The sequence below is a fragment of the Acanthochromis polyacanthus genome, chromosome 2 (assembly GCF_021347895.1).
Source record: "Acanthochromis polyacanthus isolate Apoly-LR-REF ecotype Palm Island chromosome 2, KAUST_Apoly_ChrSc, whole genome shotgun sequence".
Classification (NCBI taxonomy): domain Eukaryota; kingdom Metazoa; phylum Chordata; class Actinopteri; family Pomacentridae; genus Acanthochromis; species Acanthochromis polyacanthus.
In genome coordinates, this window is record NC_067114.1 from 32,094,191 (window position 1) to 32,120,602 (window position 26,412).

At 42.0% G+C, this 26,412-nt stretch overlaps 1 protein-coding gene across 4 annotated transcripts in view; it reads left to right on the forward strand.

Annotated features, from left to right (window-relative positions):
• Window positions 1-26,412, forward strand: part of spg21 (SPG21 abhydrolase domain containing, maspardin) — a 123,368-nt gene that overhangs the window by 37,899 nt on the left and 59,057 nt on the right. For all 4 annotated transcript variants that reach the window (XR_007939199.1, XR_007939200.1, XM_051942695.1 and 1 more), the window contains exons 4-6: window positions 17,429-17,509; window positions 18,060-18,205; window positions 18,289-18,397. Coding sequence is in view for 2 of the 4 variants with exons in the window: in XM_051942695.1 (XP_051798655.1) it covers window positions 17,429-17,509; window positions 18,060-18,205; window positions 18,289-18,397 (336 nt within the window). In the remaining 2 variants the exon portion in view is untranslated. The remainder of the gene's footprint in view (window positions 1-17,428; window positions 17,510-18,059; window positions 18,206-18,288; window positions 18,398-26,412) is intronic.

The window sequence follows — 26,412 nt, forward strand, 5'->3', positions numbered from 1 at the left end:
GAGTGCGATAGATTGCCAGTTTATTCTTCAAGCTACATTTCCATCCAGCATATCCAGTAAGGGAGCCTCTCTCAGTCAGACAAGGGTGCTTTGAAATGAGGGCCTCTCCAACTGTGTTGAAGTCTTTGTCAGTAACCTAAACTTTGTACTTAACTATTTCTTGCACTAAGCCTTCAAGAATGTTTGACTTCAGTTTAGGATCTGGAATAAGCAAAGTACCCTTTTCCCTGTAAGCTGCATTTCCCTGCTCAAGTTTCAACTCGGCATCATAACAAAACTGAGGAACATGAAAGATGCGGGGCCAAAATGACCGTGAGCTGGATGATCCTGACTCTGGTGAAGACAGTATATCAGTGTCAACACATCCACTGGACAGGGATGAGGATTCATCAAGCGAGTGGTGGGACAGTGCAGTAGCTGAGGTAGAAGGGATATCAGCACACTGGGGAGTTGAGGCAACCGTCATGGGAATTACTCTGATTGTCCCTCTATCCTGTACTTCATCCATTGAAGTGAGGTTCATGAACTCATTTCCAAATAGTGGGTCCATAAACTGAAGTCTGAAGTTAAAGTTTAGTCCACACTGTCTTTGTACCTCACTAACAAGTTCATCGACAGATCCAGGGAGTCCATTTTTGAAAGTCATCCTTTGGCTGCTGTCATCACCCAGGATGACTTTGAGAAATGCCGGGGCATTCATCCTTCTATGTCTCAGTCTGCGAAGAGAAGGAAATTGAGACTGTGAGACTTACTATTTTATGTTGAGAGTTTTTTTTCTTATGTAAAGACAGGATGTTAGGTTTCTCATTTTCAAATTACTCAGTCAGATACACTATAGCCAGAGAATTGATTCTAGCCTGTTCTGTTTTCATTTTGTAGTTTGGCCAACAATTAGCAGATAAAATCCATCTGTAACAACTTTAAGTTCAACTTGGAAACTAGACAGGGGTGGATAAAAATGAGAAGCCTAGGATGTGACCCACAAGAATAAGTATGACTTGCAATACAGTAGGACTTGAAATGGTTAGACAGAGATTTCAGACAATGTTAAGGAAACACTCATAGACAATACAGCACAACAAATACACCCAGAATGCGTAGAAAAAATAGACATGATGATACACATAGGCAGAGTGACAGACTGCAAAGAAATATCTTGGGACAAAAACCACAGAACCCAGCATGCACATTACATGTTTTTGTATCCCATCACCAAATTTAATATTGCGTACGTGTATGAAACAGAGCAGTTAGGGCTGAACGATTTTCAAAAAATCTCATTGTGATTATTTTGATTTATATTGGTGGGAATTATAATTTTTTACATTACTCATTTTCATTGAAAACATTAACATGATTATGGTGCCATTTTTTGGGGGATCTGTACCAAACAAAGCTGTTTTGTTAAGTCTATAGAATATGACATGTGGGCAGGACATCTCCACAGCACCATTACATTTAAATTTAAAATATTTTGACACACACTGAGTATTAAAAAATACTCCGCCTTCCTGCGATTTGAAAATTGCAGTAGGCCAGACAGCTATTTTAATAAAATTTTGATTAATTGTTCAACCCCACTGTTAATCACCACTTTGGTGGTTAACCAACCTTTAATGATGATATGCCTTTTTAAGGTCACCATCTGGCTTGAGCCAATCGTGTAACAGGTCAGTGAATAGGGGTCAGTGAGTTCACTGAGTGCCACAGGTTTTATTCTTCTGGATGGTGACAAGCTTAGCTCAAAGGCTCTGTAGTGTTCACTGTACCACCCACATAGAACTTTCACAATGAGGAACAACCTCTCATTTATTACACACATCTGAATAATTTCAGCAAACTCTGGTAATCCACTTGCTGATCCATGGGCAACTATCATACCACTGCTGTAGGCTATGCCACTACATGATGCATTCTTGGCAAGATGCTCTTCAGATGTGCTAGGGCATTTTAGCTTTATAGCCTCAGCCACTTCCTGCTTCAGTACATCAACTGGAACTGTGGATACATTAGATACATCTAGGCTAGATGTACCATAGGACAGTGAGTTTATGTGGAACGCAATCATCATTTGGTGTTTTGAAGCCAAAGTCAGAGGTACATTCTTGAAGCATCTTGTGTGTTTCACAATGTTCTTAAAGAAACAGTTTTGCTTCAAATCGCATTGTCCAAACTGCGACTAGAGGGCCAAAACACCTTATCATCTGCGGGTAGTGCTCAAGATAGTGGTGTTTGGGTAATAGTCTGACACCAGAGAATAGCTCTTGGTACCTATGTCTGTGCTCAACAATTTTGCTTTCGAGGTATGAGATGGATTCATCTGTATGCACGGGAGCAACAACTAACTCCACAATATCTTTTAACAACATCAACACAAGCCATGCTGGCTCATTTTCTGGCACAAGAGGTCCTATCACAAATGGGAGTAACCTCAGTAGGCTCCAATTTTCATGAGCGTTACCACCAACAGTTTTTCGACCCAAGAAATTCTGTGGTACAATGTGTGGCTTGTTTGTTTTGTCTGACCATTTATAGGGGAAAGTCAGTATAGCTTTGTTCAGGTCATCCAATGTAAATAACTTCTTTGATATCATTGATGACAAGCAATAAGCCAGCTCGACAGGCACTATACCCTCAAAAACGTCATGAGCAACGTCTGGGGGAAAACCGGGGACAACATGAAAATGAGACAGAGTTCTGGTAAAAAACGCTCTCTCTTAACTCCAAAGCAATGTGTGTTGTTCTCACAAGCTGATTTTACATGATCTGCATGGCCCTCTCTAGTTCTAAGTTTGAAAGCACCAGATGCAATACAGTAACTCTGGATGTCACAACTCTTTTCCTGTGCAAAAGCGGCAGAAGAAATCACCAGAAAAACTTTCTATGAAGCCAGCAATACCGTGCGCTCCCAAGTTATCAGCCACAATACTCTGCACTGTACCTTTCAGAGACTTCCCTAATAAAGGCACATACACACCATGGTCCTCAAGAGTTTTAACATCTTGAAGAAGGGGTTCCAAGACTTTGTCATAACCATATGTTTTTACATTCACACTTTTGCAAAGTACTGCAAGATAAATAGACGATAAAGCTGAGTGGGAGCCTGGTGACAGGTTACCGAGTACCCAGTAAACACCACAAAGCTTGTGTTTTTTCCGAGACGTGCCTAGAGGGTTGCAGGTCTCAAAATCATCCACATACAAACGCAGTGAAATGCGTAACTCCTCTGCATTCAAGAAGCTGTTTTCCTTAAAATGTAAACCATCTTCAGGGGACCTGAATTCGAGAGATGGGTCAAGGTCAATGTCCTGCTGTCCTCTATGATTTTCAATAATCTTATCGAGAATGACCTTGCTATTTAAAATTTTCTGCAAGGATTCCAACAGTGGAACATACTGAAAGGTGTGTTTCTTTTTATGATCAAGTATGAAAGTTGTTGGTTCAACAACACATAATTTTTCCTTATAATATTGTTTGCGTTGATATGAAGTGCTAAGAGGGCCACCTTTTTCAATTGCTTTTGGAACAGGGTTCGAGGAGTACACTGCTTTGGTGATTTCTTTAACTACAGAGTCATCAACTTGTAGGTTGTAATGCTGAAGTATATTAGTTACAACACTTCTAGATAGTAGGACTGATGCAGAGTTTATCAAGTAGTGAAGTTCTTGTAAAAATTCATCAATGGCTGTACCTGGCACATGGACTAAACATTCCAACTTCAGCAAGGCTGCTGCAAGCTGCTATTCAATTACACTTGGAAGTGCCTTATATTGATCTAGAGATGTATCAGAAGATTCCTCTTCCACACACTCTTCATCCTGTCTATCAGCAAACAAATCATCTAATAATGGAGATGAAGATGCTACTGCAGTTGTTTTTACAATACCTGGTAAGAAATCAGTTAATGTGTGAGGTGTGTGTCGGCGACTTTTATGTGATTTAAAGGTCCCATAAACAGTGGTTTGAAAACTACAGCCAACAAACATGCAACTGACGTTTTCATTTCTCTTCAGATGTGTGTTTATATGAACAAAAAACTCCCTTTCATTAGCTAAATTTTTGCATGGACATAAGTGACAGCTGAATACAGACAACTCTTTTTGTGTCTGATTATATTGTGTGGAATGCACTCTACTCTGATGTACGATTAAAGCATTCCATGTCTTAAATGTACATGGACATTCAGAATACGTACATGGATAGCGGATGGTGTGTCCAAAATGTGGGTGTTTGAGCCTGTAGTGGTTAAGTAGTTCAGACCTACTTGGAACAGCTACTGAACACCCTTTACACTGCCACATTCACTGGAGAAAGAGAGACAAACAAATGGAAGGTCTGCTCACTCACATACATTCAACAGAAATAGGGCTATTTTAACAACAAATGAACATCAGAACCTAAAAAAGTAAAGAAATTCATTACTTCTTGTTTAAACAAATCAACTGCCAACAAAAGCGTTTAAATAAAAATACTCATCACGACTGTAGAGCCTTTCAAATAGCACTCAGAGCAAAGCAGAGGTCACATGTTGGCCTAGGCTGGAGTATACCCACACAGGGAAAAATTAAATGTGATTAAACGTGATTAACCCCCTCCAAGAGTCAATGCAACCTACAATTTAGTTAAGAGTTAATTAAAAACGTTTGAATAGTGTCCTTTGCCTTAGTAAAATTAAAACCTTGAGTTTTATTTTTAATTTTATTATTCCAACTAGTTGGTAAAGGCTTCAGAGAAAGAAATTTCTATTCTGCTCATGTAAATCTCTGACAGCACATATACTGTAAGTATTAGCTCAACCACCTAAGATTATGTTCAAAATGAAATACATTTATTTAAAGCATTTGAATAATAATACTCACCACTACTACAGTCTCTTAAAAAGCACTCTGAGCAAAGCAGAGGTCGATCACACCAGAACACCAGATACCTATACGGTAACAAAATAAACAAACAAAAAAAACATAGGAAACGACCGTGGGGTGTCTTTTATCATATTAAAACTGACTATCACACTAAAAAAAACAGTATAGTGACACTAAAAATGTATTTAATTTATATTTGATGTTATTTCAAGTCTGTGGTTCAGCTGCCAGTCCTTATGTTCCGTCTATGATGGGGGGGCGGCGGCGGGCCGCGGTAAAATTCGCTCGGTGAAAGCAGATGAACATAAGGTTAACATGATAACAGGGCTCTCAAGTTTCGATCTCAGGTTAGACTGAAATCTTTGCTGGGGGCGGGAGGTAGGCATTATGATAATTTATAAAGGATTATAGCGACGTAGGTTTGTGTGTGCATGTGTTGTCTTAAGTTCACATGTGGTCTTGTCAGACTATTAAAAGCTGAAATTCTCTAACTTGAGCTGTGGTTATTTTCATGTCATGATAGGCTACAAAAACAAATAATGACTTAACTTGGTGCGTTCCTCGCACTCTCGTCCTGTAGCCTACTGCTGCCTGAATCCTCTTCTCGCTAACCTTGCTACCGTCAGATTACCTGGATACAGCAATGCTATTTTCTGATTGGCTGCAGTGTAGCAGTATGTCGTTTTTTTGATTGGCTGGAGCATGCCAAGCACCTGGTGTGCTCTACGATCTTCATGGCATCTTAGTTCCGCTGCACATATGGCGGTGTTGGTGGCGCAACACGATAAATTTTCGTGCGCAAGAAACACCAGGTGTGGCGGATGAGAGTGCGAATGGTTTAACATGCATGTGTCCCACTCTGAATGCGTGAGACTTTTCCCCCCATTTTGTGGCCACATCTTTCAACAAAGTGAAAGCCAATGTCAGAGCAAATTCAGGTCACAGGCGAAGGGCTTGCGCTGCGACCCTACGCTAATACATCATTTTAAGCCACTATCCTTCAATGCAGATTTGAAAATATGAGTGGACCCATGTTTTATGAATTTTCAAGTCCAATCCACGTACCGTGCACACATTACGTTAGACATAAAAACACCTAATGTTACAAATGATATTTAAGGAGCGCTATCATTAGCATAGCCAGCGAATGATAGAAAACGTTAGCATTAAAGCCTGACTCGGTTTTGCTTGATATTACCAGCGGCATGGCTCAGTGGGTAGAGTGACCGTCTTGTAACTGGAAGGTTGCCGGTTCGATCCTCGGCCCGTCGTGCTCATGCCGAGGTGTCCCTGAGCAAGACACCGAACCCCTAATTGCTCCTGATGGGTTGTGGTTAGCACCTTGCATGGCAGCTCCCGCCATCAGTGTGTGAATGGGTAAATGTGACATATCATGTAAAGTGCTTTGGATAAAAGCGCTACAACCATTTACCAAATAAAAACCAAAACTTTGGAAAACTATGCACGAGAAACAAGCTAACTCTGACTGATATTTGATAGGTTTTACTTACCTTTACCAGATGGAAAGCTGTCCAAATTTTGGCATGGCGAGGGAAAAGATGGCGGAGATGGAAAGTCCACTGCCACAGTTTTTCTGTTCTAGACCCTGCCCACAGGAGGCGGGATTTCCCATTTCTGACTGATGAAACATAACTACTTTGTTTCTTCATAACATGACTGAGACATGGAGATTTTAAATCTCTCAAGATTTAAATACTTCTACAAGATTTAATCATGTTTCGAAGAGAAATATAAATCAATTATGTAATATATACATGTTGTATATTTGTAAATTGAACAACCCTCCATCATTCATTTTTTCAGTGTATGTGAAGTGCTGTGACATATGTTGTGAATCATAAATAAAATAAAATTGAATTAGATTGAAAAAAAAAATCATACATATCACATATAAATTGTTCAGGTTAATGTCATGAAGAATTGTTCTTGACCATATTTAAAAATTAGAGCTGGACCCAAATATCTGAATATTTGTTCGCTACGGTGGTATCCGGATATTAATTTTGGTACCAGAATACACCCCCCTGAGTGATATAAAGCAGAGTGATATAAAAGCTTAGCTTCCATCCATCCATCCATCCATTTTCCTCCGCTTATCCGGGGCCGGGTCGCGGGGGCAGCAGGCGAAGCAGGTCGTTCCAAACGTCCCTCCCCCCAGCGACACTTTCCAGCTCTTCCTGGGGGATCCCGAGGCGTTCCCAGGCCAGACGAGATATATAATCTCTCCAGCGAGTTCTGGGTCTGCCCCGGGGTCTCCTCCCAGACGGACGTGCTCGGAAAACCTCCAGAGGAAGTCTCCCCGGAGGCATCCGAATCAGGTGGCCAAACCACCTCAACTGGCTCCTTTCGATGCGAAGGAGCAGCGGCTCTACTCTGAGCTCCCTCCGGATGTCTGAGCTCCTCACCCTATCTCTAAGGCTGAGCCCAGCCACCCTACGGAGGAAGCTCATTTCGGCCGCTTGTATCCGCGATCTTGTTCTTTCGGTCACTACCCAAAGCTCATGACCATAGGTGAGGGTTGGAACGTAGATGGACTGGTAAATCGAGAGTTTCGCCTTACGGCTCAGCTCCCTCTTCACCACGACGGTTCGGTACAACGCCCGCATTACTGCTGACGCCGCACCAATCCGCCTGTCCATCTCCCGCTCCATTTTCCCATCACTCGTGAACAAGATCCCGAGATACTTAAACTCCTTCGCTTGGGGAAGCAACTCCCCCCCAACCCGGAGGAAACACTCCACCGGTTTCCGGCAGAGAACCATGGCCTCGGACTTGGAGCGGCCCCCCGTCGAATCGCCACCTTATCGTGGTGGAGGGGTTTGAGTGTCTCGGTGATCCTGGGAGCTATGTTGTCCGGGGCATAAGCCCCTGGTAGGGTCTCCCAAGGCAAACTGGTCCTGGGTGAGAGACCAGACTAAGAGCGATTCAGAAGACCTTGATGAGAACAATAAAAGGCAAAGCCGCTACCTCGCCCGGGATAGGGAAACCGGGGCCTTCCCCTGGAGCCAGACCTGGGGGGGAGCTCGTACAGGAGCGTTTGGTGGCCGAGCCTTGGGGTCCCGTGGGGCTCGGTCGGGCAAAGCCCGAAAAAGTAACACAGGGCCACCGCCCAGTGGACCCACCACCTACAGGGCAGGAAGTCGGGGTCGGGTGCTATGCTCACCGGGCAGTAGGCAGGAGCGGGCGCCTGGGCGTGCCGCCCCCTGGTGGCGTAGACTAGCTCTGGGGACGTGGAAGCTTAGCTTTCGTTTCAATAAATTGTTAGAGATGAGGAAATCACAATTGCACGCTTCTATTAAGTGCCCAACTTTGATTATATGTCACTACAGCATGAACTTTTTACATTTACCATAAATTTCACCTGAAAATTGATTAACTTTTTGTGAGTAGTGTATGTAGACATGTCATGTAAGCACACTTCAACAACATATCTGTTGCAGTACTACAGTTTCTCTATCTAGCTTGGTGTAACAGTACAAAATAGGGCTGCACGATATATCGAAAATATACTGTTATTGGGTCATTCCATACCAAATAGACAAAAATCCAGAAAAGTGGTTGCACCCACCACCTCAAAATTGCTTCATATTTTTTTCTACCATTCTTTGGTACATTTCATTGGGAAAACCAAAATGTTGAGGTCCTAAACCCAATCCTCATGGTTCTACAGGCCCACAAAGGGGCAAGGGTCATGTTTTTAAGTTTCCGTCTGTAATTTTTTTTCAGTTTTCACAACTTTATATTTCAGAAACTTCTCAAGATATCTGCTTGAAATTTTCAGGACTAAAAATATGTATGTAGTACATAATATCTTGAGCCTCAAGCAAGGTATAGGTCTCATATATTTTGTATACCAGACCTCTCAATATGTGAAAAAATTATTCAGACGAGCTTTTCATATAGGCATTTTCTGGTCAAGAGAGATCATTTGGTCCTCAAAAATGGTTCAGTTTGGTAGGATACAACATAAAGTATCAAAGCATGACTAGCATAACACACCGCCGAAATTTGGGAGTACTACGGCTTTAGGAGACAGGACGAGTCACAGACGCAAGTACTTTGCAAATCATGCTGAAAAATTGTGGCTACGTCGTGAGGAAACACTACAAATCTGTACAGCCACCTTGAACACAACCACAAGGAACTGTATGCCATTTTCTTACAATCTAAAACACCACAAGCTACTCCGATGAAGGCAGACGAATGAAAGGCAAGCTCACAGACAACAATTACTGAAAGTTTTTCTTCTGTTACGCCATATGAAAAAACTTCCAAGCGCCACCTAGGTTTAACTGCGGCCATTACATATTATATCGTGAAATGCACACTCTCCATTAATGTTGTGTGCAAAGAAGGTTTTTTGGATATGCTGAAAGAATTCGACCGCAGATACCAAGTGCAATGGAACTATTTTTCCCAAGTTGCCATTCCGTAGATGTGCGAGGCGTGCTTGGGGTCTGTAAAAGCAAAGCTTAATAATGTGGATTTCTTTGCAAGCACCACAGATTTCTGGTCCAGTCGTACTACTGAGCCCTACATAAATTTTACTTGTTCTCTTTCTCACAAACGACTTCGAACTCAAAACACGCTGCCAAGAAGTCTCCTACTTTCCCGACTCCCACACCGGTGAAAATATAGCAGCTGCTCTGCGGGATGTATTGACGAACTGGGGGTTGCAAGAAGAGAAACAAGTGGCTGTCACAACTGACAACGGCGCAAATATCCAATATCGCAGTTCTTGACATCCATATCGCATATTGCACATATTTCCAATATCGTGCAACCCTAGTACAAAACAACATATGACACAAAACATGCATCTCTCATCACAAATTTCTTTTTATTCACACAATATATAATATAAATACAAAAGAAGTGAACTTAAAAGACTAAAAACCAAAAGGATTTAAACTAATAGTTCATTTCTGGGACAGCCCCTCCAGCACCGACACCATGCATTCCCACCAGTGCAACCATGGTGCTGGAATTGTCATCCGTCCTTTGGATGTTCTGGAGCATAGCAGTGGCCAGGTCTTGGTCTTTTCTGATCTGTTCTTAGAACCAGGGGTGTAGTCTACGTGATACGCAGGTATACGCCGTATACCCACTAGAAAAGGTCCCGAATTTCCCAATAACCACTTAAAAATGCGCAAAGATACGTATCGGTGTGCTTTTTTGACATAACGTTCACTTTCCCGTTCATAAATTAGTCTTCTCTGTGTTAGGAAGCGGTGAAGTTGTATGGCACGGGGACTGGACCTCATTGACTTTTAGCTGAATACCCCTGGCTTAGAAGAAGAGGGTTCTCTGGCTGAGAGCAGGGTCACTAAAGGACGGACCGAGGTCCGGATCCGGACCCAGACGGCGTCTATACGGGTATAAATTTGACAGGTCGCTTCTATTTTGCTGGCACAGCTTTCCAGTGTTTGTAATTGGTCTATCAGCTCAAAAACACAGACCAATTATGTACGAGTTCAGCCATCCCACGTGACACTATTCAGCCAGTGAAGTCACTGCATTGCATTGCAGCTCTGCCTTCAAAAACCAATTGCGTGATGAGGGACAGAGAGGAGGACAGTAGTGATGGAAGTTCGGCTTTTTTCAGAGAGCTTTTGGCACGGCTTCCAAAGAAGAGCTGGATCTTTTGGCTCCCAAACGGTTCCTAATTTAGTATTATTTTTAGCCTCATATTTTCGCCTAACCTGGCAGATATGAATCATTTGTGTTTTGACAAACTCTTTTCCATTCAGTGTTTTTGTGAGAAGCCTTACAATTGCCTCATTTTGTGCATTTGCTCTGTCACAAAAATAGGCATTCTTACTTTTGTTTAATATTTCAATAAACTTTTTTGCACAAAAAACAAATGAAGAAAACTCTGCACACGAACCCACAGAACCAGAAAAGAAACAGAACCAAACTCCGTGTTAAGTCCGTATAAATGTCCTCAGTGCAGGTTGGCATTCAGAAAAATCAGATGGCTGAGCTTGGATGGGCTGATACCATTTCTTCTTTCAGTGAATATCTGCTGTGTTTTTAAGAAGATGCTCTCAGATGGAAGAAGTTGTCTCTCCTCCATCACCCTCATCAGGTGGGGAAGACTGAGGCCTTGGCCTGCCTCCAGCTGAATGGGTCTTCTGCTGGTTGGATGAGGGGTTCCTCAAGATATGATCCTCCATTACACAGTCCCTCCAGGAATTTGCGATGTTGCGATCGCGCGAATTCATGCGAAATCAACTAATCTCCGCGAATTTTGCACGACCTTGCAATTTTGTCCAATCACCGCAACTTTCCCGCAATTTTGGCCCGCCTCCCGTGAGTTCCACCAATCATAGCAGCTCCCTGCGCAAACGTAATGCACGTACGTCACCGAATTCACTTCCTTGTTTATGGTTTGAAGATGCAGACATGTGCGATACTAATGTCTCTCATTTACCAACAAAAATTACTGCTGAAGACCGTGATAAACAGTTATTCAGTGATGTTCTTCACCAAAGCGGAGCTATACTGTTTTACAACTGTGCAATATTGTGGTGGAATACAAAAAAGAAAAAAAAATCATGGATTGATACACACTTTTTTTTTAAAAACACGAAACATATAAGAACAGCTGAACTGAGCGGACAACAGACCAGACAAAACACCATGATGGAAACTGTTGCATCCAGATCCGTTAGAGCACTGAAAGAATGAGGTAAATTAGATTAATTATTCCACCAAAGAACACGGCGGAGTTATGTGACGATCAGCGTGTGTGACTCTTTCCTCTGTTACCAACATCACTCAGATGCACTCAGGGATTTAAATGAAGTTTTCAGGGTCGGTCAGAAATGACACACGGACCAAATGATTAGACTTCAGCAGTGATACGGCTTAAAGTTTGGATCCACGGATTTGTTAAGGATTCATATCGGCACAGCGTCTGGATCTGACACCAGTCGTTGGAGAAAAAAATAACAAAAAGAAAGCAAAACTAAATGACACTATTTCAGTGTTTTAATAAGCCTGTTGCTTGTCCTGTGAATACTGCTGCTTTAGGGAACACTATAGCTGGAGCTAAGGTTAACGTGTAGGAAAGGGAGCCTGATGAAGAGGCCACATCAGCTCTACCTGATGGCAGGGAAGAGGAGCTGCTGATACTATTACGTCTATAACTAGCTAATTGATAGTTTGGTTGAAATAAAGGAGCTGCTGCTGCTGTGTGTGTGTGTGTGTGTGTGTGTGTGTGTGTGTGTGTGTGTGGGTGAGTGTGTGTGCTCGTGTACACGTGTATGCACGTGTGAGCTCACATATGAGAACTTGACCTGCCTTTGGTTTATGATCCTGGAGTATACCCACTAGAACAAACTAGACTACACCACTGCTTAGAACCAATCCTCTGACCTCTTCAGATACTGCAGCAGATCCACATTATCATTCTGCTTCCTTGTTCCTGCATTTAAGCACCCAAAAAAATTATTATTAGTTATTAATTATTTTCTGTATCTATAAACACACTTACACTGTCACATCAAAAGTATTTGCTCACCTCCCATGGCTCTCATATGAACGTAAGTGACATCCCATTCCTAATCTATAGGATTCAATATGACGTCGGTCCACCCTTTGCAGCTATAACAGCTTCAACCCTTCTGGGAAGGCTGGTCACAAGGTTTGGGAGAGTGTTTATGGGAATTTTTGACCATTCTTCCAGAAGTGCATTTGTGAGGTCATGCACTGATTCACAAGAAGGCCTGGCTCTCAGTCTCTGCTCTAATTCATCCCAAAGGTGTTCTATCGGTTTGAGGTCAGGACTCTGTGCAGGCCAGTCAAGTTCATCCACACCACACTCTGTCATCCATGTCTTTATGGACCTTGCTTTGTGCACTGGTGCACAGTCATGTCGGAAGAGGAAGGGGCCAACTCCAAACTGTTACCACAAAGTTGGGAGCATGGAATTGTCCAAAATGTCTTGGTATGCTGAAGCATTCAGAATTTCTTTCACTGGAAGTAAGGGGCCAAGCCCAGCTCCTGAAAATAACCCCACACCATAATCCCCCCTCCATCAAACTTTACACTTGGCACAATTCAGTCCGACAAGTATCGTTCTCCTGGCAACTATCAAACCCAGACTGGTCCATCAGATTGCCAGAGGGAGAAGCGCGATTGGTCACTCCAGAGAACACGTCTCCACTGCTCTAGTGGCGGCGTGCTTTACACCACTGCATCCCACGCTTTGTATTGCACTTGGTGATGTATGGCTTGGATGCAGTTGCTCGGCCATGGAAACCCATTCCATGAAGCTCTCTGCACACTGTTCTTGAGCTAATCTGATGGCCACATGAAGTTTGAAGGTCTGCAGCAGTTGACTCTGCAGAAAGTTGACCTCTTGGCACTGTGCGCCTTAGCATCCGCTGACCCCACTCTGTCAGTTTCTGACTTAGTTCCTGAGTTGCTGTCGTTCCCACACACTTCCACTTTCTTATAATACAGCTGACAGTTGACTGTGGAATATTTAGAAGCTAAGAAATGTCACGACTGGATTTGTTGCACAGGTGGCATCCTATCACAGTTCCACGCTGGAATTCACTGAGCTCCTGAGAGCGACCCATTCTTTCACAAATGTTTGTAAAAGCAGTCTGCATGCCTAGGTGCTTGATTATTTACACCTGTGGCCAGGGAAGTGATTGAAACACCTGATTCTGATTATTTGGATGGGTGAGCGAATACTTTTGGCAATGCAGTGTAATTTAAAATGCTGGATTTTGCGATTTTAGGATGAGTCAAAAGATAACATATTGATCATGTTGATGTTAGCATAGCCTGAACAAATCTTACTCAGTTTAGTGTGTTGAGAGGAGGTTGACGTGAATGAGCTGCACGATGGGACTGGAGAGCTGTAGACTAGTAATCCTGGGAGGTGGGCCTCATCCTCGAAGACTGACAACTCTAAATAAAATGAACAAGAAATATTGATAGCTTCTGTATTACAAATAATCTTATCCATTAAATGATTAATTATTGCTTTGTCCACACAGTTTTAGAAAGTGTCACAAAAAATACCTGTAATAATTTCCAACAGTGCTAAATGCCTTATTTTATTCGAGCAACAATAAAAAACTACCAAAAAGTCTGTGAATAAGAAATCAGTGTATTGAATTTCCACATCTGCAAAGCTGAAACCTCAAGAACAATCAGCATTTTACCTTGAAATTATAAAAAATAACTTCACAATACAAGTAATCTTTTCTTCACTGTGTTAATTTGATCATTTGAATCAGACTTGTATTAATGACATAAAACATAATCAACATATAAATTAGAATGTGTCAGCAAGATAAGAGTTTATTGGTACTTCAAGGGAAATTCAATGATTCCCATATAGTTCAGTAATGTGATTAAATGGGCCATTGTGAAACAATGTGGGAAATTGTGAATTCAGGTCTTGTCATGAAATATTGCTGCTGCTTTTCTCTGGTTTTATGGCATTGTTTCATTGCTAGCAAACAATAGTCAATGCCAACCTCTGAACCTGTGTTCATACTACATTAGCTGGTGTAACATTCATAATATTGGTGTGGGACTATTGTAACTAGTGTATTCATAGTAGGCTAACATCAGGGTGTTTGAGAAATAAAACTTATTAGGATCAGTACCAGTGGTCTGCACAGCAGACTCGTCGAGCGTCAACTCAAGCATGGCCAGGGCAGAGTTCAAAACCGCTGTTGCTTGATCCGTCGGTCTATCGCCAAGCACTGAATGCAGCAGGTCAAAATGGGGACTCTGGTTTGTTTGTTTTTTCTTTTTTTTTTTAACCACTGCCACAGTGTTCCAGCTATCTTTTTTGGTCCCTGTAGTTCTTTCTGAGTTTTTTAAGGTTATTCAGGAATTGGTCAATGCTCTGCTGCAGCCATCTCCCGCTTCTCAAACACTGACTTGGTTCAAGAGGCTCCTATTAACTTTGCCTGAATTTCAGCTAAAGACTGCAGTGCTTTGATTTGACATCCATATTTTCGGTTTTCTAAGGTACCCCTGTGAAGTGAAAACCATTTCAGGTGACTACCTCATGAAGCTCACAGAGAGAATGCCAAGGGTAGCTATTTTGAAGAGTCTAAAATATTAAGCATGTTTAGACTTGTTTTACACTTTATTGTTTACTACATAATTTTTCTGCCAAGGAACGGCGGAGTTATGCAACGATCGGCGTACGTTTGTCTGTAAATCTGTCTGTCTGTGTGAAACATTGCTCAAAAACAGACTAATGAATTTTAACCCTTTACGCTTCAGTGCAAATTAGTAGGTGTACCGCCGGCGGTACACCTACTAATTTGCATAGGAATTTCAAGAATGTCCGACGGCTGCAAACACGATTATACAAACACTATACGCCGATGGAAAGCTTAGATTCTCATGAATCCGCCGGTATAAACCACTTTCAGATGCGATTACCACAGCGGGTGAGAAAAACACATTTGTCCGACAAAAACGAATATTCATCCATCCGTTCTCTATACACGGCTTCAACGCACACAGCGCGACTCACATTTCCGGGTTCATTATTACACACAGAAAAAAATATTCCACAAAAAACGGCCATAATCCAACCTTTTACATCCAGACGAAACAAGCCAGTAAACTATTTTGTCCAAAACATGTCCTGAAGTCGGTATAAAATCCACGAATCGGTCATTTTCAAGGAAATGCACCTCGCGATGTGCGTCCAATATTCCCCGTATTTTTCGTAATTTTTTTATTTAAAAATAGAATATTATCGATTTTTTTGTACTGAAAACGGCTGGAATTGACTGAAGCTTAAAGGGTTAATGAAATTTTCAGTGAAGATCAGAAATGACACAAGGACCAAGTGATTGGATTTTTCCAGTGATGCGGCTTATAGTCTGGGTCCACAGATTTTTTTTAAGGATTTCCCATTGGGAGATATAGCTGCCGGCACGGCATCGCTGTAACCATGATGTGAACACTGTGTCATTTACCTGCTGACAATCACATGATTGTGATCCTACTCCAAAATGACTGTAATTTATCAGTTGTAAATCATACAAGGAACAAATGATTAAACTGTGGGGTGCTTCTGTGTCCCAACAATTCCTGTCGCCTGCTTCATATTTAGGTCATTTATGCAGCAAACCCCAGCCAGAAAATGGTGAAGCTCCTGATATTTCACAAAGCCTTTATTTATATTCAGCCATCAGCCTTATTTTGAACACAAATTCACCTTACTGTCCTTCACTCCTTTCTTCAGGAAACACCATAAGAGCTTGTCCCCATTGCAGCTAGGTTCTTATAAGTTTATACACATCCTTTGCTAGACAGAAACAGCATGTAGCTGTTTTCTTTCATCTTTATGTGAATTTTGGGACTTTTTGGTGGCGTCTTCATCATATCAAGAAACCGCTTCTTAGATAAACACTTCCTGTGCCGCTGGAATGGTGACAAAATAAAAGCTCACAACATTAAAAATATGCCTTCAAAATAAAAGCATGGAGGGACCAGTTATTTTCACACTAGCAAAACAAAGGCTTGTCAAAAATGAACTGATCAACAGTCCTTGACAAGCGTAATTTACACGCAATTCGGTATCCATACATAACATGCACATGCATAAAACATGCCTGTACTCAGTACAAGGTAAATTTTTTTTAAAGACTTCATCCGTCATAAATGATACCTTAACTGAGCAGCCTTGGCGGAGTACAGTGAACCCTCGTTTATCACGGGGGTTATGTTCCAAAAAGAACCCGCGAAAGGCGAAATCCGTGAAGTAGTCAGCTTCATTTTTTACAGATATTATACAATACTGCACTTGGGGGAGCGCTGCAGCTGCAGCCAAGTGGACGCCGCGGCGGTACTCTTGCCTCAGAGAGCAGGCCGGCTGAATCAATTGGAGCAGTCGGGGGTGGGGAAGGCTCGCGCCGGCACTTTTCTCCTGGGGAGTGCGGCTGCAGTGACCAGAGATGGCTGGGGACCACGTCCACTGTCCGGCTGACGGCGGGGGAAAAGAATAAGGCTGCTCCGTCGGCTCCGTCTTTCAGGGTGTCTCACTACATGGAGACCAAGGAGAGAAATGATCCAGCGCTTCCCAGCAGGCAGCGCTGGCCTGTATGGCAGAGGAGACAAGGCGCGGAGACTGTTCACATTGGTCAATGTCCCATAGCCAATCAGGATGCAGAACACAAAAAAGCATAAAAAACTGCACTAAAAAAATCCGTGAAACAGTGAAGCCGTGAAAGGTGAACCGCGTTATAGCGAGGGTTCACTGTACTGCGCTCTCCGAGTGCTTTTCTAGTTCCACATGTGTTCATTCATAGTTTTGATGCCTTCAGTGAGAATCTACAATGTAAATTCATGAAAATTAAGAAAAAACATTAAATGAGAAGATGTGTCCAAATTTTTGACTGATCGTGTATAAATCAAAACATCAACTTACTTTGCAAGGCATTTTTTAAAAGAACGTCTGTGGTGACCATTTCAGTTGTTTTAAATACCTGTGTTCCGTGCTAATACTGTACTTTAGTTTCCAACGTGACTCTTCTTGATGTGGTTTCTAGCTGCAATATCCAGTGTACTGGGACCTCATGGAGTTCTGTGATGGCTTCAGAAAGCTTCTGGATCATCTGCACCTGGATAAAGTAAGATTGTTGTATCCTATTGCCATAAAGCCAACTCCTGTCTTAGTAAGGTAGACATAAGGTTGTGCCTGCTGAGAAAAATGTGACTGCCTCTGTTAGTGAAGGTCAGGAAATGTAGATTACAATGTAAACAAACAATGCTTCATGTTAAAACTGCAGTAGCATGTTTACTACACATGCAAAAACAGAAAAAATTAACTGGCTATTATTTATAGCCGCAGTGACAGTCTGATCTGACAGGAGATTACTGAACATAAATAACCCATTTGGCAAGTTATTAAAATAATAATAATTCTGATTGTATAGAATACTTTTCTAAACTGACATTACAAAATGATTCACAAGCAAAACAGACAGGATTTTTATAAGACAAAAAATGAGGTCATTGAAATCAAGTGAGCCTAAGGCCATGTACGTCCAATGACCAGAATGCTCCATGGACTAAGGGGCCACCTTGTGGTTTAAGCACCCCCTGCCAGTTTTCTCTAAATGTTGTTGAAATGCCACTCTGCCTGTATCTAATGATGATTCTATGTCATATGATATTCAGGTCCATCTGTTCGGAGCATCTCTGGGTGGATTCTTGGCTCAGAAGTTTGCTGAATGCACACACAAGTCTCCTCGAGTGCACTCTCTGATACTGTGTAATTCATTCAGTGACACCTCCATCTTTAACCAGACGTGGACAGCAAACAGGTTTCTTTTAATGGACACTTGACACGTTCTCTTCTGTTTCATTTTCTGTTTCTAATTCATATTTTATTCATGTTTCTCCTCAGCTTCTGGTTGATGCCAGCTTTTTTGTTGAAGAAGATTGTCCTGGGGAACTTTGCTAAAGGACCTGTTGACCCTAAAATGGCAGATGCAATTGATTTCATGGTAGACAGGGTAAGTGAATGTGTGTGTTACTGAGATGACTCATGTTTGAAGGATGTGTGACTTATTGTGGCGAAAACAACACCTCTGCTTAATTTGATTTTGCTCCAGAAATTAAGTATTAGTATTTTTGTTGCTAGATGCTGTTCAATAGTACATGCATTCACAGAGCTCCATGTGAGCTGAGAGTGTACTGATTATCATTCAGACTACAGGTGCAAAATTTAAACAATTCGCTCTGAAAATAATTGCTTAATAAATATCACAAAATGAACACTATGGTCATCATTCCATGTTTTCAGAGTGCTTCCAGCATGTTTCAACTAGTATATCTGTTTCTTGCAAATCATTGTTTTTGGAACCACAACATGTGCTGTCTGCTTGTCCTTAGAGTAAAGCTGACGGTTGATGACAGTAAATCCAGTGAAAATGTTCACAGCTGTCTGAGGAGATGATACCTTACTACTGTCACAGTGTTGCCAGGTGTTTGAGATGTAATTGCTGCTTTGCTCTATGCCTGTGCCAGCTTCACAGATTAGACATCAGTGTAGGTGGCTTTATCATTAATCTTCCTCACTGCCAGTCAGTCACAGTCGGACATATCCCCAATAATACCAGAGAAAACCATGGTACGCATGTGATATTTGCCATTCACATGAGGCTAGTCAATACACTTGATGACGTATGATACGTAGTAAATACTAAAACCAGTCCTTCCAGGATTTCGCGGGCATTTTTCGAGATTGTTGCAACCAAAAATGCCTGAATTCGCGGCAGCTTTTCTAAAAAATTGTGACGTAAGTTGCGATGTTTTAAGCTTATTTGTTGGGCTGAAATTGCGGGAGACAGTGACAGTTGCTAAAAAAATTGCATTTTTTTTTAATGTTTCAACGTTGTAATTGACAATATTTATTCTGAAATTAATTCTTTAACACTGCAACCCATTTACACAAGCTGGCACACCATGGTGGGAAATTACACTGGTTTAACATGAAGTGGTTGGTAGATTTAAGGCACAAAATGATCATTTACTATTGAATGAATCACATTTGGACATATCTGTCAGTGACCTAAAAAGTTATTTTCACTTCCTGACACACACATATTCACACACGCGCTCACTGCTTGTCATGGCAATTGACAAGAAAAACACTCAGAGACCACAGTACTCTACCAAGACTGCTCATTCCCTGACCTTGCGCTGAACACAGGTGTGTTATGCATGTGTACATACCGAATCGCGTGACGCAAATATGTAGCGGGCGGCAGAAATTGATGGGACTCAGAAACACCCCCAAAATTTCATCAGTTGTTCCTTGTATCATTTTCGATACATCCACAGTGGTGGATTTGTTGTAGGATTGCAATGATGTGATTGTCAGCAGGCCGCTGAGGTCGCATTCACTTGTTGCCATGGCTACTGTGCTGCTACCTCAATGGGAAATCCTTAACAAATCCGTGGATCCAAACTATAAGCTGCATCACTGCAAATCTAATCACTTGGTTCTTGTGTCATTTCTGACCTTCCCTGAAAATTTCATCCAAATCCCTTTGTCCGTTTCTGAGTAAAGTTGCTAACAGAGGAATGATTCATGTCCGCCAGTCGTCACATAACTCCGCTGCATTTCTTGTCGGAATAATGAATCTAACTTACCTTTTTTCTTTCAGAGCTCTGACAGATCTGGATGCAGCAGTTTCCATCACTGTGATTTGTCTGGTCTGTGGTCCGCTCGTTTCAGCCATTCTCCTAATGTGTTTCGTGGTAGAAAAGTTTCAATCGATTTTTACATTTTTTTTGTGTATTCCACCCCAATATTGCACGGGTGTAAAACAGTCTACTTCCGCTTTGGTGAAGAACCTCAGGGAATTAATTTTTTTGCACAGTCTTCAGCAGTAATTTTTGTTGGTAAATGAGAGACTTCAAAATGGGACATGTCTGTGTCTTCAAACCAAAAACAAGGAAGTGAATTCGGTGATGTACGTGCATTACATTCACGCTGGTGACTGCTATGATTGGAGGAACTCATGGGAGGTGGGCCAAAATTGCGGAAAAGTTGTGCTGATTGGACAAAATTGCAAGGTAGAATTCACGGAGATTGGTTGAATTCATGTGAGTATGCGAGGTCGCAACATCGCGAATTCCAGGAGGGACTGTAAATCTATACTAATAGCAGCTCATTGAAGTGCACATAAAACAGCTAATTTTATTTCTGATTTCGTAAACAGTGAAACTGAAAGTTCAGGACTCAACCTGAGGATGTGAGGATGACTCAGCCAAGATGAAACAAAATATTTAACTGCAGCTGATTAACTGTGACCTGCTGTCAGATTGTTGTTGATCCTGTCTCCGTGAATAATTTATTAGTAAAGTTACTAATGAAGTTACTACTATTGATCTGTGCCTAAATGTGAGCAACTGTCTCTATTTGGAGATGCTTGTGGACCCTATTGCTGTCTCTTGCTGCAGGAAAGTGGTAGACTGCAGAGAAATAGACCTAAACAGCTGGAAACCAAACTGTCATTCTGTGTGTGACAGCTCACTTGTGTGATGTGAAGATAGCGAGGTCTGCACAGCACGGCCTGCTGTTAGAACCTAGTTTGGGACTGATTTGCTCTGCATGCTGTCTTGACAATAATTTATAATTATAAGAATTTATCCAGGTTCTCAGCGCTGTAGTTCCACCTACTCAAAAGTGTGCAACTTTCTCTCTTTAAGAACGCTTGTGAATGCTGCTGTTGTCTGATGGTGCAGGTTTTATTCATTATTGAGTATCATTGAGCTCCCAACAAACATTTTACAACACATTTTGTTGTGTAGCCTAATTGATTTGAAATTGAAGAACAAAGTGAGTTAGAAAGGTGTGCTGTGATTTTGGCACACAAACTGTATTTACGTCTCTGTATTGTCTTTGGATAGATATTGATGCTGAAATGGGAAAATATTCTTTCTCAAAATCACTTCGTTCAGCTCGAAGTACCTGTGCTTGTGTGTATCAATACGTCAACGTGACGGTTAGGTTCAGACTTGTGCCCTGTTGAAAGTGATACGAAAGAGCTACTCGGTCTGACCTAAGATTTGAATGCACAGCTAAGGTAAACCGGTAAACATGACTGGGGTGCACATTCAGACACGATCGCGACATGTTCAGTTGCCGTCAGATTAACAGAAGTGCAAGTGTGAAAGCGTCTTTTTGATTTAATTCAGTCCAATCAGTTTTATTTATGTAACGCCAATTCACAACATACAGTACCAGTCAAAAATGTGAACACATCTTCTCATTTAATGTTTAATTTTTTTTTAATTTTTAATTTTCCACATTGTAGATTAAGACTGAAGACATCAAAACTATGAAAGAACGCATATGGAATTATGAGGTAAACAAAAAAAAGTTAAGCAAATCAGAATACATTTATTATTTTAGATTCTTTAAAGTAGCCCCCCCCCCCCCCCTTTTTTTTTTGCTTTGCTAACAGCTTTGCACACTCTTGGAATTGTCTTGATGAGCTTCAAGAGGTAGTCACCTGGAATGATTTTTGAATTAACAGGTGTGACTTGTCAAGAGTCAATTTCTGGAATTTGTTTCCTTCTTTTTTTTCCATCATCTTTTTATTGGGTTTTTAAGGTATTTCCACATACAAACATCGAAAAAAAGAGAGAGAACAACAGTAATTAAAGCTGCAAGCAGCGATGGACGGGTCCTCGCATCCACGCTGGTCGGTGAATCCACGCACGTCCACCAGGTGGCGCTGTGACTGAGAGTGTATGTCGGCCTCTGAATCGCATCTGGACCAGAGTCCAATCATACATGTAAAATTTCAGCCAGACTGTAGCATGTTCAGAGCAGTTATAGAGCATTTCCTGTCTATCCACCAGGTGGCGCTGTAACTCAGAGTGTATTTCAAACAGTGGATGTGATGAGGGTTGGACTCTGATCACTCATGAAAAGTTTCAGGCTGATTTGATCATGTAGAGGCCAGTTATACAGCATTTACTGTCCCTCCAACAGGTGGCGCTGCGACTGAGAGTGTCTGTTGGCCTGTAGATGTGATCAGGATTGGATTGTGATCACACATGTAAAGTTTGAGGCAGATTGGTGCATTCAGAGGACAGTTATAAAGCAGCTGTTGTTTCATGGCGAAGCATCAAAACTGTGATGGTCGCCATGGCCACACCATTTGGCTTCTGGTTGAACTTTTGATAACTTTTCATCACCAAGTCCTGCTGTGTGGACTGACAAAATTTCAGGTCTCCTGGAATTATCCCCTTGGAGGTATTAACTCTCAAAAAAGAGAAAAATCATCAAAAATCTCACAATCAATCCAAGATGGCCAACTTCCTGTTGGATTTAGGGCATGGCTCCAAGAGGCTTTTTTGTGTGTCCTGATGTGCTCTATAAGCCTCCCAAATTTCATGGATGTAGGTGAAACGTGCTGGGGGGGCTGTTTGTTAAAAATACTGTAGGGGGCGCTATAGCATGTGCAGTGCCGAGATGCATACAGTGTTGTTCCTTGGGTCAATGGTGATGTGTGTGGTAATTTTAGTGAGCATTGGAGTATTCCTAACCTGTCAGAAAGGGCTTTGTTTTTCATGGTGATATTTGGTTGCTACGGCAACAGCGTTGCATGAAATGTCACACCCTTCACAGTGTGTGATTGTCAAGAGGTGAAGACTCGACTGACCAATTTCCAGCATGATATCACCAAGTTTGGGGCCATTGTACCTGAAAATATAAGACCTTAAACTTACTATTACCAACAGGTGGCGCTATGACTTTTTCAGAATTTATGAGTGTGGATGTGTTCAGACTGGACCTGGTATCCAGCATGTGAAGTCTGAGGCAGATAGGATGTTGTTCAGCTGAGATATGAATCGTTAAATTTTCATGGCGAAACATCGAAATTGGTTTGGCCGCCACAGACACGCCCTTTGAGGACAAGTCACCATTTTCACTGGGATGCATCATCAATGTGTTCAGGCTGTTGTCACTGCATTTGAAGTGAATATGATCAACCGGGTAACAATAGGGCATGAAAGTGTAAAAGATGTCTATTTCCTGAAACCACAAGGTGGCGCTATGACTGTCAATGAATATCCCTATGTGGATGACATCAGGACAGGACTGTCATCATACATGTAAAGTTTCAGGCAGATTGGAGCATGTTGAGAAGAATTAGACACCAATTCCTGTTTCATGGCGAAGGATCAGTTTTTTGAGGCTCCGCCATGGCCACACCTTTTGGCTTCTGGTTGAGTTTTTGATAACTTTTCATCAGAAAGGTCTGGTGCATGTACTGGCCAAATTTCAGTTCTCTCAGACTTATCCACTAGGAGCTATAAATTTTGACAAATGTACAGCAAATTCAAGATGGCCGACTTCCTGTTGGGTTTAGGGTGTGGCTGTGATTGACTTTTTGGTGTGTCCTGATGTGGTGCATATGCCCACCAAATATTGTAGCTGTAAATGAAACATTGTAGAAGTTGGCCTAATGACCACTTTTTCAATTTTGCAGGTGGCGCTATAGAGCCATTTTGCCACACACATGTGCAACTCCCATAAAATATCAAATTTTTCGCCAGTCCTGATGTGCATGCCAAATTTCACGCGTTTTGGTTTATGATAAGGCCCCCAAAAAGGCAATTCATTTGCCGGGAGAAATTAATTTTGACAAATTTACAGCAAATTGAAGATGGCCGATTTCCTGGTGGGTTTAGGGCGTGGCTGTGATTGACTTTTTGGTGTGTCCTGATGTGGTGCATATGCCCACCAAATATTGTAGCTGTAAATGAAACATTGTGGAAGTTGGCCTAATGACCACTTTTCAATTTTGCAGGTGGCGCTATAGAGCCATTTTGCCACACACATGCACAACTCCCATAAAATATCAAATTTTTCGCCAGTCCTGATGTGCATGCCAAATTTCACGCGTTTTGGAATATGATAAGGCCGCCAAAAAGCCAATTTACTTTACGGGGGAAAAAAAAAAAAAAATTAAAGCTGCAAGCAGCGATGGACGGGTCCTCGCATCCACGCTGGTCGGCGAATCCATGCACGTTCACCAGGTGGCGCTGTCACTGAGAGTGTGTGCCGGCCTCTGAATCACATCTGGACCAGAGTTTAATCACACGTAAAATTTCAGCCAGATTGGAGCATGTTCAGACTAGTTATATAGCATTTCCTGCCCATCCACCACCAGGTGGCGCTGCAACTCAGAGTGTATTTCAAACAGTGGATGTGATGAGGGCTGGACTCTGATCACTCATGTAAAGTTTCAGGCTGATTTGATCATGTAGAGTCCAGTTATACAGCATTTACTGTCCATCCAACAGGTGGCGCTGCAACTGAGAGTGTCTGTTGGCCTGTAGATGTGATCAGGATTGGATTGTGATCACACATGGAAAGTTTGAGGCAGATTGGAGCATGCAGAGGAGAGTTATACAGCAGTTGATGTTTCTTGGCGAAGCATCAAAACTCTAATGGTCGCCATGGCCACGCCATTTGGCTTCTGGTTAAACTTTTGATAACTTTTCCAAACCAAGTCCTGCTGTGTGGACTGACAAAATTTCAGGTCTCCTGGAATTATCCCCTAGGAGGTATTAACTCTCAAAAAAGAGAAAAATCATCAAAAATCTCACAATTAATCCAAGATGACCGACTTCCTGTTGGGTTTAGGACATGGCTCCAAGAGGCTTTTTTGTGCGTCCTGATGTGCTCTATAAGCCTCCCAAATTTCATGGATGTAGGTGAAACGTGCTGGGGGGGCTGTTTGTTAAAAATACTGTAGGGGGCGCTATAGCATGTGCAGTGCCGAGATGCATACGGTGTCGTTCCTTGGGTCGATGGTGATGTGTGTGGTAATTTTAGTGAGCATTGGAGTATTTCTAACCTGTCAAATAGCACTTTGTTTTGCATGGCGATATTTGGTTGCTACGGCAACAGCGTTGCATGAAATGTCACACCCTTGACAATGTGGGATTGTCAAGAGGTGAAGACTCGACTGACCAATTTCCAGCATGATATCACCACGTTTGGGGCCATTGTACCTGAAAATATAAGGCCTTAAACTTACTATTACCAACAGGTGGCACTATGACTTTTTCAGAATTTATGAGTGTGGATGTGTTCAGACTGGACCTGGTGTCCATCATGTGAAGTTTGGGGCAGATAGGATGTTGTTCAGCTGAGATATGAATCGTTAAATTTTCATGGCGAAACATCGAAATTGTTTTGGCCGCCACAGACACGCCCTTTGATGACAAGTCACCATTTTCACTGGGATGCATCATCAATGTGTTTAGGCTGTTGTCACTGCATTTGAAGTGAATATGATCAACCGGGTAACAATAGGGCATGAAAGTGTAAAAGATGTCTATTTCCTGAAACCACAAGGTGGCGCTATGACTGTCAATGAATATCCCTATGTGGATGACATCAGGACAGGACTGTCATCATACATGTAAAGTTTCAGTCAGATTGGAGCATGTTGAGAAGAATTAGACACCAATTCCTGTTTCATGGCGAAGGATCAGTTGTTTGAGGCTCTGCCATGGCCACACCTTTTGGCTTCTGGTTGAGTTTTTGATAACTTTTCATCAGAAAGGTCTGGTGCATGTACTGGCCAAATTTCAGTTCTCTCAGACTTATCCACGAGGAGCTATAAATTTTGACAAATGTACAGCAAATTCAAGATGGCCGACTTCCTGTTGGGTTTAGGGTGTGGCTGTGATTGACTTTTTGGTGTGTCCTGATGTGGTGCATATGCCCACCAAATATTGTAGCTGTAAATAAAACATTGTAGAAGTTGGCCTAATGACCACTTTTTACGGGAGAAAAAAAAAAATAAAAAAAAAAATAATAATAAACCCTAGGGTCTCAATAGGGTCCTTGGCACCGCTGGTGCCTTGGACAGTCGGTGCCCTGGCACCGCCTGTCCTTCGCACCCTCGGTGCTCGGACCCTAATAATAATAATAATAATAATAATAAACCCTCGGGTTTCAATAGGGTCCTTGGCACTGCTGGTGCCTTGG